Source organism: Gigantopelta aegis, chromosome 4 (assembly GCF_016097555.1).
Source record: "Gigantopelta aegis isolate Gae_Host chromosome 4, Gae_host_genome, whole genome shotgun sequence".
Taxonomy (NCBI): Eukaryota; Metazoa; Mollusca; class Gastropoda; order Neomphalida; family Peltospiridae; genus Gigantopelta; species Gigantopelta aegis.
The window spans coordinates 18,970,808-18,989,533 of record NC_054702.1 but is presented as its reverse complement, the minus strand read 5'-3'; the positions used below and the strand labels follow the sequence as shown (position 1 = coordinate 18,989,533).

The 18,726-nt window shown below is 33.4% G+C and overlaps 1 protein-coding gene across 1 annotated transcript in view; it reads left to right on the top strand.

The window, feature by feature from the left end:
* The first annotated feature begins 380 nt into the window (after positions 1–380).
* LOC121369731 (retinal homeobox protein Rax-like) overlaps positions 381–18,726 on the top strand; it is a 42,993-nt gene continuing 24,647 nt past the window's right edge. Inside the window, exons 1-2 of the mRNA XM_041494787.1 lie at positions 381–507; positions 9,548–9,855. Coding sequence (XP_041350721.1) covers positions 381–507; positions 9,548–9,855 — 435 coding nt within the window. The remainder of the gene's footprint in view (positions 508–9,547; positions 9,856–18,726) is intronic.

Here is an 18,726-nt window from a genome sequence, read left to right as displayed (position 1 = left end):
CATGGGACCCAATTTTCAGTGGGTAATTACTGTCCATTTACAGGCATAACTCTGTCTTATTGATTCGCACGGTCTTCCCCTTCAGAAAAAAGCTCGCTTTGGGAATAGGAAATTCTGTATGCGCTCAGCGGACACGCCCGCTGTATTGTGGCGACATTGGGGGATCCCTTTCTCGACCAATCAACAGCGAGGGATGAGTTAGGTCTCAGAAAGGGAATCATACCAACTATTGTTAGGATTTGATTGGCCAAGACAGTAAACGCAAGTTTGGATTGCTAGAATTGGTATAAATGTACGCCAAAGAAAATTTCATTACTCAGTTTAATTTTTTCAGTGATCACTCTCAGATCGGTAATTTTCATCTGAAATTTGATGGTAAAATGGCTACTCTTGCAGAACAGCGAGTGCCTACCACGGACGACCGGGACAAGAGAAAGTGCGACGACTTCACGAGTCTCTACAACATGGACCCCAGCACGAGCGCACGTGCACTCTCAGACCCCACAGGTAGGTGAATTAGGTGTAAAACTATAAACTCATTTCACTTTATCATCGTTACGTTAATTTGGCAGACAAAAAAACCCTCCCCTACGATCTAAACAGGTCTCCAAATGAGATTTTGATAATTAACTTAGCCATTGTATGCGTCGTCGCCAATCAAAGCAAATTGACGTGATCAAATACCTGCCCGGGTTATGCGATAATGAACGTAATATAATATACTTGTTCAAGGTAATTCTGTTTCACACCACTGGCAATACAATTTCAAAGAGATATTCAATTATTGCTAAAAATCAACCACAATATTCGTCTATCGTGACTTTGGCAGCAAGCTGTCTATATATTCGCAATCTCGTTTAGGGGGCGGATGTGGACTTTTTTCTCGGCTTTCTGCTTTTCGTTAAGATTTATTATCTAAAACAAATATTTGGAACCATTATTCACATAATTATTTCCAGGTAAATGTATTATTATATATATATATATATCAGTTATGTATCATTTGTTTTTGAATGTTTTTCTTAAAATTATTTTCAGCAGGCCTAACTGTATTATTATATTATTATTTTAATACCAAACCAAAAAAGGAGATTATTATTATTTTCAGGTATTTGAATATTTAATTTTCACAAGTTTATTACGGTGTACAGTGTATTAATATTTTGGAGGGTTTTTTTTATAATAATAACAACACAGAATAAGAAATTTGTAAAAATAATTTAAATGGATAGTATCACACATCAAAGGTTTTTTTTAGATAAATGTTTAAAATTATACCGTGTTTATAAGTAGCTGTGTTTATCGTTAAAATCATTCTATTAATTTTAAGCAAATTCTTTGGTAATTGTTTCCTTAGTTTATGCTCAGAAATATGCATATTCTTTAATAAATATAATACCATATAACACAATGCCTTTTCATTTAAACTAAATATATACAAATAATTATACCATGTTATACTACCAGTAGTATTCATTATATAGGCTTTTACGTTTAGGTGATTTTCTTATTAAATATTTCTGTTAAGCTGTTTGTAGATACAATATACTTGCACATCTGTTTAAATGTTTTGTTTTCGCATGAATTTCTCTAGAAATATCCACATTATACAGCTTTCCCTGACCCACTACCCATAACAATAAATCTAATAATTTGTCATTATTAATCAAGAAATAATTCCCACAAACCACAATCATCAATAAAATAAAATAATAATAATAATAATAATAATAATAATTCGCTCACTACTATCTTCATAAGTCATAATTTCTAGATTCCAAATTTCAAAGATGATTTGTATCGTTGTTACAGTTTTAGAAACTGAAGCTAACACGAGAACGGGTGGATTTTTGGGCTTAGTTGCTGTCCCTAGACAAATCCGAAAAACTGCTGTTATTAGTTTGAAAGTTTCCCTTTTAGTCTGGTAGGAGAAAACCCTACATTTGTGATCCCTGCCGTTTTACTACATTTTTTTTCGAGTTAGATCAGACTAGTAGGTACTGCCATGTTATAAATAAAATAATTTGTATGTTTATTTTCATAAATAGCATATAAACCTTTGCTTAATATGTAAATGTGTAATATAACGAATTTAATATTATATTTTTCTTTGAAATTACCGATTAAAAAATATTTTGATATTATTTAGTGTTATTACTGAATTAAAATGCGTATATGCTTTGATATTATTTAGCTTTTATTACTAATGTTTTTAAAATTTGTTTATAAATACGATTATATGTTTAAACATTTATCTGTACTGTTTTATTTGAAATTACTGATTTAAAAAGTATTGGCGTATTTGTTTTGATATTATTTAGTGTTTATTACTGAACAAAAAATGCGTACGTGTTTTTATATTATATAGTTTTTATTTAAAATTTTGTTTATAAATAAGATTATATTTTAAAACATTAACATTCTGTATCGCATCGCGATTGTTTCTTTAGAATTATTATCTATAAACCATAATTTTGTTAATACGAAAACGGCTTAAATACTTAAGTAAAGTTAACTACGGTTTGTATTAGCCGGAGAAATAACGCCGCAAACCATTTTTGGCTTCACAGCTTGAAACTCACCTCGGTCGGTTTTGTGTGTTGGTAATTACTGTTTGAAAATCTGTTAAGAGAAGATGATATTGTTGTCCAAACGAGAAGCCGTTGTCTGCAGTCGAAGGTTTGTCAAGTGGATTTGTTCCAGGTTACATCTGTTGACGTTTCAATCACAAAAGGCGCGTGCCTGTCTCGCGCTTGTCGCGTGCAGGTCGCGTGGATGGTGTACAGAACAGTATGGGAAAACAACAACAAAACGATAATAATAATAATAATAATAATAATAATAATCGTATTACTGATAATATATTTAATCTTCGTTTGAGATGATATGCCTGTAATGTTAAGAATAAACTAGAAAAAATAACTAAAATGTTTTATTACAATAATCGTAGTATAGATAATATACCTAACTATGAGATGATATGGCTGTAATGTTACGAATAAATTATGGAAAAATAACTAAAACGTTTTATTACAATAATCGTATTATAGATAATATAGTTAATCTATGTTTGATATGATATGGTTGTATGATATTAACAAACTATAGAAAAAAGAACTAAAATGTTGTAATATAATAATTGTATTAATGATAATATATCTAATCTATTATAGACCTCCCCACAGGGAACGACGTTTTGTTTTACTACTATGGTATTTACTACAAGTTATTTATTTCTAAGTCGATTGTTTTCTACAGTTTACAAAAAAAATAGTGTGTTTTTTGTTATTTCCAAAACACTTTTACTTTTCTTGTCAAATCAAACTGAAATTATTTACAAAAACAATGTTCATGGAGGCCAGAAAGGATTATAGACGATATGGCTGCAATGTTTCGAATAAACTATATTTAAAAAAAAATGTTTTATTTTCGTTGTATGTTTTATTTAGTGGTCGTTCACAAATTGTATTAGTATTTTGACGAGTGTACAAATCGTAGGCTTGGGGAAAGTGTGGGGTTTAATGTCAGTAAAGCTTTTAAATAGGAAAAAACAATCTGAATAAAAAATATCTTTTGCAAAATCAACATTCTGTTGACACATTTGAACGGAAGGGCAAGGGGTTAGGGGTAGAAAAGAAAGTAGGGTTTTTGTACGTTTGTTAAAAATAAGACAATTATTGTGAATGATGTCTCATTTGGATACAAAATTGAGTGAGAAAAGTTGGAGAAAGGGTCGTTCAACGGTTATATATTATATCTCCCTTCCCCATAACGCTTTTTGACATTTATTTTGAATAAAATGCAAACATAACGTATTCCAAACCACATACATAATTGTTGAACCATTCCGAAGGTGGTTAGTTAGGTGGTAAAGATATTAACGTTTTGAAGAATTTTTAAAAACCAACCAAAATAAAGCAATGGTTATTAAATAAAGTAAAAACTTTATTTAAAACTATGTTTATTAAATATAATGGCAATACATGAACATTTTCTTTCTTTTTTTTTCTTTCTTTCTTGCCAAACGAAATTCAGTTTTATGTAAATACTAGAAGCTAGCTAATACAGTCTCAATACAGATACTATTGTTTTTGTTAATTTTCAATTAATATTTAAAATGATGCAATTATTTTATCTTAGGTGGGGTTGTTTTAACAGCAGTTTTTATTTTCATCTACTTATTTAATTTTTATTTAATGAAAAAGAAAATAATCTATTTCATACATTCTTCAGCATATTGTTTACGTTGCGGATATTAGGTACCCAATATGTATAATATATTATTTATTATAAAGGTATTACATTTTTTGTTCACGAAATCTTTATTTTTGTCTGTCATTTTTGTCTTATTTATATACATGGGAGTGGGGTGAGGGAAGATTATATTTATATTTATAACAGTAATACATGTATTTTTATTTATAGAGTATATAAAATTATGTTAAGACAGTTGAACGAATAAAAATTTATCTATTTAAACACTGCAAATGTTGATTCATTATTAATTGCAATGTTTACTTATTTGTAATAATACAGTATTGTGAATGCTACTTTTACTGCTGTTGCTACTGCAGCACTACTACTACTACTACTACTACTACTACTGCTACTGCTGCTGCTGCTGCTGCTACTGCTACTGCTGCTGCTGCTGCTGCTACTACTACTACTACTGCTACTGCTGCTGCTGCTACTGCTGCTACTACTACTATTACTACTACCACCACTACTACTACTACTACTACTTCCACCACTATCAACACTACTGCTACTACTAATACTAATAACATAATCACAATCATAATATTAATAATAATAATAAGAAGAAGAAGAAGAAAGAAGAATGTACAAAATGGACGATACTTATTATTATGGAATGCGAATTTTGTTACAATAAAACTTATTCTTTTTTTTTTTTTTTTTTTTTTTGGGGGGGGGGGGGTCAAAACATTTTTAATTCGAATTAAGTGTTTAGTAGCGAGTAAAACATTTTATCATTAAACTTATTTATTTTAATGTTTTCATAATGTTGCATGAAACCCAGCATTGCAAGTTCTATGTTAATTGTTTTTAATTAAAAATATATTAAAATAATGAAATAAATACCTGTGTATTTAGTATTAAAGTTGTGTGGGATGGCATGTAGCCCAATAGTAAAGAGTTCGCATGAGGTGTGGTTGATTACCCTCGGATCCTTCGAGGGTTCTTCCGACCCAACCAGTACCTCATGACTGTGGTAGGTGCTGTTCTGTCTACTGGAAAATATCCCTAGAAGATAACAAGTACTTTATGTGGCTTAATCGGGTTTCCTTTCTATCTAGACCAAGTGTCGAAATATCTCTGTTATACACCAAACAACAGTAGTTTCGTAATGTTCTGAGGTCATGCTAAACAAACATTAATATTCCTTTTTCTTTCATTACTCTTATGTTATTATTTTTTTGTAATTGTAACATGAAACTATTTTACTCGGTGTAATAACTAATCTGAACGACAAAACCGTTATCCGCCATCAAGATCGTATCTCTGCTCTATGCGGAGTCGAGTGGGCATTTCTTTTTTTCTAAATGTGTTAAAGAGTATAAATTCTGTATATGTGCTGGCGCCTAAACATTCTGTGGCCATCCATCCGGTTTACAAAAAATGAACACATGAAAGAAAGAAAGGAAGGAAGGACGGAAGGAAGGAAGGAAGGAAAGGAAAGATAAAAGAAAACAGAAAAGAATGAATGAATGTTTAACGACACCCCAGCACGAAAAATACATTAGCTATTGGATGAGAAAAGAATAAATAAAAAGCATTCTATGTAGTGTTATTGTAATAGAAAATTCAAATGCTTTATTACCGATTGTTATATACAGACAAATATCGGTTGTTTTTCTGCTTTAAATTGCGTTGTAACGAACGTGTTGCCTTGTTCTCGCATGGTTAACGGACTTGAATAAAGAGCTGGTCATCCACCCTCTTCAAAGGGTGTTTAATTATTCACTGATTTGTGTTGACCTAACTCCTCTGATGACGTATTACATCTGTGTTGTGTCAGCTTAGCGTAACGGTCAACCGTGACCCATCTGTTCACACCAACAGATAGAAGCGACGTCTGTCGCCAGCTACCAGTCAATTCCCGTAACTCTGTAACATAGCACCACTTCCACATTCATAATTAATCTGGTGTGTACAATTATGACAATTTTAAAATTATTATTGCGTAGGGGAGGATGGCTTTGGGGGATTTTTTTAGGGCTGAGGCTGATTTGTTTGTTTGTTTGTTTTGTAGGTTTTGTTGTTTTGTGTGTTTATTTGTTTGTTTGTTTGTTTGTTTGTTTGTTTTTTTCTTATTTTTTGTGGGGAGGGGGTTGTGGGTTTTGTTTCTAAATAATAAATATTGAATAATAGATTTTGTTATTTATGCAACGAAAACTAATATAGATGATCTAGATTCTAAATGATTAATAAAAAAGATATCTATTATCAAGATTGCACTTTAAAAATGTAAACTGTAAAATTAAAAACAAAAACGTTCTGTGTTTTAGTTTACGAGTCTGTTGTTTTGTTGTTTCTTTTATTTTTTTTCTTTTTTAGTTCTATTTTCAATCAAAATTTAGAAGTTCGTTGTTAGTATTCATTTTGTTAAATGTTATAAGTATAAGTTGAGTTAACTAACAAATAAAATAGATATGAATGTGTGGTATTAAGTACTTAAGACCACAATATGAACCAAAAAAATCATATAAAATAATAATTATTGATATATAATATATGTTTAATAATTACGAGTGTATATGCATATAATTAAGTTGCTGAAAATAAAGAAATAATAATTTAATTACCAGACAATTGTAGCAAAAACACTTGGACACCTAAAATTAGTAAAATAAAGTAAAAGGTATTAATATTTATTCGTCTTTAAAACACATAATCCTCTCATAAACAATTTCACCACCCACAAAATATTAAACACAAACATGTTCCAACAATATTACATATTTCAAATGTCAATGTTTCAAAGTCTCTTAAAGGCGACTTCACGCCAAAAGTATTAATATTTGCTTTGAAACGTAAATACAATGTATTATACCTTGAACAAAATGTCAATGAAAACACCACTAAATAAATTCATTTATTATCAGAACAAAAATTGTTACTGCCAAATCTTGAGATTTGTATGTTTTTCTCCCTCCTGTTTTGATGGATATGCGACAGAATTTGCTGTTTATTTCTATCTTTGACCAGAATTCTTGATACAATCACTGTTTATAATTTCAATATTCTCTAGTTAATTATGGAAAAATTATAATGTGACACAGATTAATTTGTAGTTATGTATCGAAATATAACATACAGCCATGATAAAATACCTTTAATATAAGACCAAACACTTAAATATTGTTATCTGCGGTATATTTGCCACATTGTATACTGTGCTATATATATATTCTATACTCTGTATACACATTGTATACTGTTCCATATATATATTGTATACTCTGTATACACATTGTATACTGTGCCATATATATAGTGTATACTCTGTATACACATTGTATACTGTGCCATATATATATTGTATACTTTGTAAACACATTGTATACTGTGCCACACTGTATACTCTGCCTGGCTCCAACATTTTTTTTTTTTACAATGAATATTAATTAGTTTTAGTTCAAGAACAGAACTTTTATTTTCTAAGGGAGAATATTCAGGAATTCATGAAAAAAAAATACTTAGTCGAAGGGGTCAAATAGTCGGGAAAAAAGGGTATGTTACGAATTATCAAAGAGATTTTGGATTTTTAAAATTATTTGTTTTAATTATTTGTTTTAATCGTAACATAGCTGATGGGTTGATGTAAGTCTTATTATAGTATTTACATCACGCTTTCTTTTCAAATTATTACGGTAACCACTACGGCCGTGATATGGCAAGGTTTTGAATCATGGTGAAAAAAGCATACTTCGTACCTGAAACAACGTTTTACTTACCTTTTTGACACCCAATAGCAATGTTTTGTTATTTGTTTGTTGTTTTTATTTTTTGAGGAGGTTTTGTGTGTTTTTGTTGGTGGTGTGTGTGTGTGTGTGTGTGTGTGTGTGTGTGTGTGTGTGTGTGTGTGTGGTCCTAGTGTATGGTTAAACATTCATCCATTCATTCATCCATCCATCCATCCATTTATTCAAACCGAGCTTAGCAGTACACGTATTATTTAATGTATATATGTCACGTAGTATCTTATTGCCTTATAAACAGTAGCCTCTGTATATTTTTATGACATATTAAAGAGACATACCCTAGTTTTTAAACACTAAGGCATATTTTGACTATTAGAGCCGTTTTTTGATAACTGAAACATATTTTAATTAGATTTTATTGTTTACATTATCTATTTCCTTACACTTGAAGTGTTTTTGATAATCCTGGTGCATTTCTCATATTTTTAAAAACGCACGTGCGTCTGAGAACAACAATTATGCAATCAAGTTTTAGTCTATTTTTTAAGGTATTTCACCATTTCAAAGTCACAGACTCATGTTTCACTCAACTGTAAATTTATCCAAATGTGTTACAGGTTTGTAGCTTAACAAAACTTAGTATTAATGATCACGGGTTGAAACTCTGGTATGTCCCTTTAAAATTATCTTTATACAGGATGAGACTCAAATAAATTATGTGTCTATATTAATTACTTTTGCTATCGATGATAGTTACACAACTGGTGATGGTGATGGCTGTGTGTATGGGGGGGGGGGGGGTAACTGATTCGCTACATTGCTTGCCTGGTGTGCTTCGATCGAACCTTCTCGGTATGTCAATGCCACATAAATGGTACACCAAAAGCCATGGTATGACCTGCTGTGTCCGTGGAAAAGTACTTATAAAAGATTTCATCGTAATATTTTGTAGTATATTAGAACCAAGTTTTCTCTAACATAATTCCGTACGTACTATTTCTTCCAACGGCCAAACGAATTTTGGAAATAATTCGGTCATTGATGAGTATGTATTTGTCTGTAAAGTTTGACGGCAAAACCGAAAAATACAATCAAGACCGGTTCTTTGCACAATGCAAAGTCGAATGGGCATTTGGTAAATTAGGAATTGATTCCATGAATCTCTATCTAGTGTCTCGTCTATAGGACAGCCATATCCTTATTTACACCGCAAAAGAGGAATCCCACTGCCAGACTAGTTTACTAAATCTAAACTAGCATAGGTCATTTGTTAAGGTAAGATAGTGTTTTTTTTTTTAACAAAACACATAGGAAAAGGCAGGGCTGAAAACTCATGGTAGTCCCTCTAATTAATTGTATTATATTACGTATATTAATAATAACTAAACATCTAGTAACTATATCTGTTTCTCGCAGACCAGGAGATAGTGTTTTAAAAAGAAAACACACACACACAAGAAAAAAACAGGATTTGTGTTAATTGTGTTGGTTGGAACAAACAGAAGTCTTGCTAGGGCTAAAAACTCACAATAGTCCTTCTAATTAATTTTATTATAGATACTAATAACTAAACAACTAGTAACTATATCTGTTTCTCGCAGGCCACGAAGGAGCGTTCAAGAAGCTAAAGACGGAGGGCAACTCCCCGGGCCTCTCGCCTCTATCATCTACACCGCTGTCGTCGTCGACGTCGTCTAGCGTCAACTCCATACTGGGGTCGTGTTCCACCCCCAACAACAACCCGTCGACGACGACGTGCCCCACACCGGCCAGGAGACGTCACCGCACGACGTTCACGCAGGAGCAGCTTCGCGAGCTGGAGACGGCGTTCTCCAAGAGTCACTACCCAGACATCTACTGTAGGGAGGAACTGGCTCGAGTTACCAAGCTCAACGAAGCTAGGATACAGGTAATTTTGATATATAGTCTTAGAGAGGAAATCTGCTACATATTTCCTAATAGAGATCTGTTATATGCACCATCCCACAGAAAAGATAGCACATACCACGACCTTTGATATACCAGTCGTGGTACACTGGCTGGAACGAGAAATAGCACAATAGGCCCATATACAGGGGTCGATTCCAGACCGACCGCGCTTCAAGCGAGCGCTTTACCACTGGGCTACGTCCCGCCACATATATTATTTATTCAAATAAATAAGTCTATCGGCAAACAGGCGGTAAGGCTAAAAAAAATACCTCTCCACGAGATGATCTACATACTGCATACATTTAAACGAATAATAATCATAAAATATAACATTACAAATATGGGTCTCGTTCTACGAAGCGATCTTAGCGCTAAGATCACCTTACGTGTATACTGTAGTTATGCACTTAAATAATCGTAGCGCTAACATCGCTTCGTAAAATGGGTCCTTGAAAGACAAAACCATAACACATGGTTAGGACCGTATCTTTGCACAATGCAGAGTCGAATGGGCATTTGGCAAAATAGTGGTTGATTCCATGAATCTCTAGAAGAACGACCATTCCAAAGGACATCCCTTACTGGAGATTTTACCCTCTTCAACCGCTAAAAGAGCCACTCCCAGACTAATGCCGGGTTCATTCTACCAAATGCCACGACAATATATATATATATATATGATATATATATATATATATATATATATATATATATATATATATATATAAAATTATATTAGATGTATTTTTTCTCTAACATTTTTACTACATATTTTTAACATAAAATTAAATATATGCGTATTATAAATATACAAATGTTATACAATTCCAATAGCCAATGATTAATTTATCAATGTGGTCCAGTTATGTCGTTAAACAAACTTTAACGTTAACTTATACATATAACACTGTTACAGGCATGTTATAATAATAACTATAATTATAATTATAATATGCATGAATAAATATTTTGTTTAAAGTTGTAATCACGGGGATATATATATATGTTCTATTATTACTGAACAATTTAGAACAGATCATTATTGTTTCTTATATGACGTGCCATTCTGTGGTATCATTTAAATGCAAAGGCTAATCTAGGACATGTAAAATATACCAACTAACTATGAAAACGTGGGTCGCCGTCTCCACTATCTAGTTTAATAATATATTTAAAATTGCGACAGATGAGTTTGTTGAATCAAGGCAGTTCACCATACGCATGCACACTGATAACGAAACCAAACAAATTCTGTAAAACTGGGTTTACCAATAATTATTAAACAGTTTGTTCTTGTGTCGAATATTTGTCTAGACACGAAGTTTGTCACCTTGTATGTTGTTGTGTTGGCTGGGTTTGGGTATTTTTAAACAAGCGTCTTGAATATATATATATATATATATATATATATATATATATATATATATATATATATATATATAGTGAATGTTTATTGAACATATTTTTAAAAGAAGGCTTTACCTTAAGATCGACAAATATTGATGCAAATATATACAACATTACGTGCAGTACTGGAATATGCATCTGAAGTGTGGGACGGATGCTCTGTTTTAGACGAGGAACATCTAGAAAACGTTCAACTTGAAACTGCAAGATTAATAACAGGTCTACCTTTGTTTGCATTACGAAATGCTCTATACTTAGAAACTGGTTTAGTTACCCTTTTTGAAAGTTAAAAGGCAAAAAAAAAAAGTACTATGTTTAACATACTTAATGGTATGTCTCCTGACTTTTTAACAAACTGCATTCCGCCTAGGGTAGAACAACGTGTTCAATATAGACTAAGAAACCAAAACGATATATCTATTCCGTTGGCCAGAACTAATATATTAAAACTGTCCGTTTTTCATTCGACTATTGCTCAGTGGAAATTAGAAACTGTGAGCAAATTTCAACCTTTAATAAAGCAGTTGCACTTGAAGGTTACATGGTGCCTTCGTTCCACTTATGTGAAAATCGAATGGAAAATATCTGACATACAAGATTAAGGCACGCTTGTAGTATCGTAAATGCTGATTTATATCGCTATTGACTAGTTACAGATCCGTCCTGCAAATGTGGGTATCATTACGAGAGCAGCTTCCATTACTTCTTTCAGTGTAAACTTTATACCCAATAAAGACAACATCTATTAGACTTTTTAAGTACATTTGTACCAATAAACCTCTAGTTACTACTAATCGGTAGAACCACATTAAGTGACGACACAAACAAGCAAATATTTCATTATGTTCAAAAATACATTAAATAAACAGAAAGATTCAATAAATAAAATATAGTTTAATACATGATTAGATAAATAAATTATGACTCGATACAAATATATCAAAATGTGCGGAATTTATCGACTATCCCACGTCAAAGCCGCGCCGTCTGATTAGAAAGATAAACTACTTTAGTTTCCCCATTTTTATTTTATTTTTTATTTTTTATTTTTTTAAACACTTTATTCACCATACAAATCTATTTTGCTTGATATTCTATGTATTAACTTTGTTCTGAATATTTATTGTAGTCTTTGTTCCGGTTTCACTTTATCTGCACTATCAAAACAAAAATTTCTAATAATAATAATAATACAAAATGAAATATTTTTCTAATAGTAATAATCTATCTATCCATCTATACATATATATACATATACATATATACATATACATATACATATACATATACATATATATATATATATAATATATATATATATATATATATATATATATATATGCAAACACGGATAGTAGTAGTCGGAATAAGACAGTATAAGCTTGGAAGACAATTCTTTTAAGGTTTACCGAATTTATCTGTAATTTCTTTTATTAATTTGCACAACTTTTTTAGAAGACTTATTTTGTCATTTGTCATTAGTTGTTTAAATTTCAGCATATTGGGTTTGTTATAATAATATGGCTTTAACAAAAAATTTCGGGAGTTATTAAAGAAAGAGCATGTAAGTAAATAGTGAAATTCGTCTCCGATGTCATTTTTGTTACATAGTGTACATAGTCTGCTTTCTACTGGGGTGTTGTTCCATCGTCCTGTTTCGATTGGTAAGTAATGGTTTGATGTTCTAAATTTTAGTAACGTAGTCCAGGATATTTGTGGTAATTTTATAATATATTTTTCTAATGTTAGGTGTTCTTTAAATGTGGTGTACATTTTACCCCGTGGTGTACATTTTACCCCTTGATGATGAAGCTATGTCGCTATTCCATTGTTGTAGGTACTGGTCGTTTTGTCTTAATTTAACGTGATGAATAAGTAGTGGTATAGATGAAAAGTTTTGTGACTTCCAAATACTGGTCATACCTAGTTGGTTAAATATATTTTCCACGTGTTTTATCCACTTATAATTATATCCAGATATGTTAGAGTCGTGTAACATTAGTTTATAATATAAGAAGGATGTTTTTGTTTGTTTTCCAGAAACAATTCGGGCCCAGATACTTATCATCCTTTGTTGGATAATTAATTTAAGGGGTTTTCTTCCAAGTTCACCGTATATCATGAATAGTGGGGTTCCTTTCCTTACTGGTAGGATGTGTTTTAAAAATTTAATATGAATAGCTTCAATAATATCAATATTTTCATGGCCCCATATTTCACATCCACATAAAAGAATCGGGACAACCATAGAATCAAATAATTTTAATTTACATTCAATTGAAAAGTTATTGTCTTTAGATTTTGATAGGATAAAGTACATTGCTTTTGTCGCCTTTTGTGTTAGCAGTTTTTTGCTGATTTTAAACCTATTTAATTTGGTAAAAGGTAACCCTAAATATTTGTACTCTTTTACGTTTTCGAGTGTTTGGTTTCCTAATGTAAATACCTTCTTGTAGTCAGTAGCAGTAACATTAAAAATTATTATTTTAGTTTTGTTTACATTAACTTTAAGTTTCCATTTATTGCAATATTGTGAAAAGGCATTAAGGGATTGTTTTAAATCGAAGGCGTTTGTTGCGAGAAGCGCAGTATCGTCGGCATATAATAAGCATAGAAAATAAAGAATGGTTTCCGAGATTGTTGCTATGTCATCTGTGGCTATAGATACCCCAGTACAATTGTGGCTTTTTAAGTAATTATCTAGATCATTTAAATAAATAGAAAACAAAACAGGTGACAAATTTTCTCCTTGACGGACACCGATATTGCAAGGGAATAGATCTGATGTTTCATTGTTTGTACAAATGCAAGATTTTATTCCTTGATACATTTGGTAGATAATTTTGAAGAATTTTCCATTTATGTTATTTTTAAGCAATTTTTGCCAAAGACATGTCCTAGAGATTAGATCAAATGCTTTTTGAAAATCTACGAAAGCGCAAAATAATTTCTTTTTTCTTTTCTTCAGAATTTCGATTAATGAATGTATACGCTTCAAAAAAAGAAACGTAAAAGGGTACAAAAGGGTTTGAGCTCCGATTATATTATTTCCTTCCTACCGGTTTTAATCGCTTTGTTTATATAGGTCATTGCATGTCCCAAGATGCAACAGACAGGTTACATGCCTATAAAACGCAGCTACTGTACAACTTTTTCCAAAATGTGAATATTCGCAAAAACGCCAGCCCGTCAAACCATGTCACCACTGCACGTGCGTTGTCTGCACGTGCAACATGAACACCTTGGAGTATAAAAGTGCAGGGTGTCGGCTTGCCTGGCCTCTGTATCTGGCCGACAGTTGACAATCCAGGACATGCCACGTCTCAGTGAACCGCAGGAGAAACAATTTAATCGGCCGACTAGACGCAGTCGAATCCAGACCGGCCGTTGCCAGGGCATTCACATGTGTCCCCAAGCACCATCTCCAGACTGTGGGACCGTTACCAGCAACATGGATCAACACGTGACCTCCCTAGATCCGGTCGACCACGGGTCACTACCCCCGGGCAGGACCGCTACATCCGGGTACGCCACCTTCGGGAACGATTGACTACTGCCACCTCCACAGCCGCAGCAATACCAGCTTTGCGCAGGATATCCGACCAGACCGTACGGAACCGCCTACGTGAGGTAGGAATTCGTGCCAGACGTCCAGTTCGAGGTGTCATCTTAACACCACAACACAGTCGACTCTGACTGCAGTGGTGCCAGATTCATCGACAATGGCCTCAACTGCGATGGAGACAGGTGTGGTTCAGTGACGAGTTCCGATTTCTGCTCCGACGTCATGATGGAAGATGTCGCGTGTATAGGCGTCGTGGTGAACGTTATGCGGCAAACTGCGTGCAGGAAGTGGACAAATTCGGCGGGGGTAGTGTCATGGTGTGGGCAGCCATCTCACACACTGGCAGAACTGACCTGGTCCACGTGCAGGGCAACCTGAATGCACAGGGCTACATTGACCAGATCCTCCGGCCACACATCGTTCCAGTTATGGCCAACGCCAACGCAGTGTTCCAACATGACAACGCCAGGCCTCACACAGCACGTCTCACAACGGCTTTCCTACAGAACAACAACATTAATGTCCTTCCTTGACCATCGATATCACGGATTTGAACCCAATTGAGCATCTATGGGACGAGTTGGACCGACGCCTCCGACAGCGACAACCACAGCCCCAGACCCTGCCCGAGCTGGCAGCAGCCTTGCAGGCCGAGTGGGCCACCATCCCCCGGGACGTCATCCGTACTCTGGTTGCTTCAATGGGCAGGCGGTGCCAGGCAGTTGTCAACACACGCGGAGGCCACACACGGTATTGACTCAGATGACCTTGACCTTGGTGGTGTGTCCTATCACTTACTCACAATGGACTAGAGTGAATTGTGAACAATCCTGCAACATTTGGTAATTATCGGACTCACCATTCAATAATTAAATCAATTCTCCAAATGTTACGACAATGTGGTTTTGCGTTTCTTCTTTTGAAGAGTATATATTAAATAGGTGATCAGTGGTAGAGTAACCTTTTCTAAAAGCTGTTTGAGCTTCGTTTAATATATTATTTCCTTCAATAAAGGTATTTAATCGGTTGTTTAAAATAGTTTGTAAATAGTTTCGAGATTGCGAACAGAGCAGCGTTATCGGCCTATAGTTTTCAGGGAGTAAACGATTTCCTTTATTTTTAAAAATGGGTTGTGTTTGGGACGTCAACCACTCATTTGGAAAAACACTGTTATCGAGAATTATGTTAAATAACTTGGAATAAATTAGAAGCATCATGTCGGCAGTCACTTTAATGTATTCATTTATAATATTATCGATTCCAGGTGTGTTGGCATTTTTCAGTTGTTTTATAGCATATAATATTTCTCCTTCTTCTATCTTTCTGTTTAAAACATTTTCACTGTGTGTATCTATGTTATCAGGTTCGCCTTCATTTATAGTTTTGAAAAATTTATAAAAATCGTCAAGTGGGGGGAAGTTATTTTCTTCATTCTGTGGTTTTAGTAATTTGCAAAAAGCTTTGGGGTCATTTGTTCTTAAGTTACGCATTTTCTTTTCAATATTGAATTTATTTACGGAATGTTCCTTTATCAACGACTTTTTATACGATTTACTTGCATTAATAAGTCTTAGTTTATTTTCTAATGGTTTTTTTAAGTTGTAATTCTTTTTAGCCTGATGATATTTTCCACGGAGTACTCGACAACCATGCGACTTTCCCGTACACGGACTGGTGACCTTTGGGTTTTGCACGTCGGTTGATCGTGCGAGAGCGTGCTTGACCTAGAGATGATTTAGCCGTATTTTAAAAATAGGTTTTTCATTGTCTCTGTTGTATTATCGACACGTGTTTGGATGTCAATAGACGAGTTGTTTAGGGTTGTTAGTATGTTATCGAGTGAGTCTTTATTAATGCTATTTTTAAATTCAGTAGACGCTTCGGGTTTCCACTTATTAGGCTTGTTATTTGTTGAGTATATAATACAATTTGGAATATCGTTGTCACTACATGCAGCATTCTCGTTTACATTCAAGGTAAGTATTAGGCCGCAGTGTATATCTGACAGAAGTGGGTCAAACTCATGCACTTGAAAATTATTAGCTATTTTAAATATATGATGGGTGGCAATGGCATAGTCAACCACACTGCTATCTTTACAAGTAACTTTTCCAATGTTTCTGTCATCTCCTATTCGACCATTTACTATATAAAGATTGTGTGATTTACATAGGTTCAGTAATTTAATACCATGCCCGTTGGATTTGCCCATATCTTGGCTTGTTCTTTCTATGGGTACATTATATGATTCTAATTTGAATATGTCATTAAAGAAATCTAACATATCATTATCTATGTCGTAAAATATGTCTATGTCTGTGTCAATTATAGTGTAATCTGGAAAACATTTAGTTCTAGCATTAAAATCACCTAACAGTAAAAGTGGGCTGTGTTGTGCTGTATTTTTAGTAATTTCATTATCAATTTGGTCAAATGTATCTTCTTTATAATATGGGGATCCAATAGAGGGGATGTATACAACACCAATAGTAAGTTTTTCACAAAGGCCTGTCATTTCCGGAGGAATGCTAAACCAAGACACATATTCAGAATTATTTGTAACATTAAAATCTATAATAGATGACAGTTCATTTTTTATACCAGTGGCTATTCCACCAGATGGACATAATCTTTTTCTCCGGTTATTCAAAAAGAATGTGTAGCCTGGTAGTAATGTTGACATGCAGTCGGTTTGATCTGTTTTTGTTTCAGTAAGACAAAGAATGTCATACTTGGATACAAATTCTACAAACTCAGGAATTTTAAGTTTACTTCTGAGTCCACACACATTAATACTGAGAAAGGTTAATTTGGTATTTTTAGAACTGTCACAAGAGGCCAGTGGTTTGGGGATGTTGTGGTCTTTTTTCTTAGCTACACAAGGCTGATCAATTGTGACAGTGCTAATAGGAGGGGAGTCAACAGTTGTATAGGAGATAGGAGCTGTATGTACATTTGAGGTATATAAATATGGTGGATATACATTTGGAGGTAAAAATACATTTGTACTACTACAACATGGTGGGTCAATATATGCCGGTAAATTATTACCCGTTTGTGGATATACATTTCGAGGTAAAAATACATTTGTGCTACAATAACATGGTGGGTCAATATATGCGGATAAATTATTATCTGTTACTGAGTATACATTTGGAATATTATCACAGGGTGGGAGAACATTTATACATGAAGTATTGATAGGGGGTAAATATAGGCTTGTAATATCAGTACTATATCCAGGTGAGTTGATATTTGTAGTGTTTACTGATGGGATACAACCAGTTGTGTTACTACTATAAGTTGAATCAACATATGCATTGTTAACAAATGGTATATGGAGATATGTGGGACTCTCAGGTAAGACAACATTTGCACTATTAACACAATCTAAGTTAACAATTTCACTATTTTCATATGGTTAGTCAACATAAGCACTATTAACACAATCTAAGTCAACATTTTCACTATTTACACATGGCAAGTCAACATGTGCACTATTAACACAATCTAAGTCAACATATTCACTATTTACACATGGTAGGTCAACATTTGCACTATATACACAGTCTAAGTCAACATATTCACTATTTACAAATGATAAGTCAACATTTGCACTATTAACACAATCAAAGTCAGCATATGCTCTGTTAACATATGGTAAGTCAGCATCTGTAGTATTATTAGTAATAGTATTAGAAGTATAGTTTATATTTGTCCTACTTATACTAGGTAAGTCAACATTTGTGGTAGTACATGTATATGTTGGTGGGATTACATAGACTTTACCTTCACACAGTAAATCAGCAGGTTTGGTACTGACATTTGTAGCAGCATAACAAGGAAATTCAGCACATGTAGTTTGTACAGAGGATA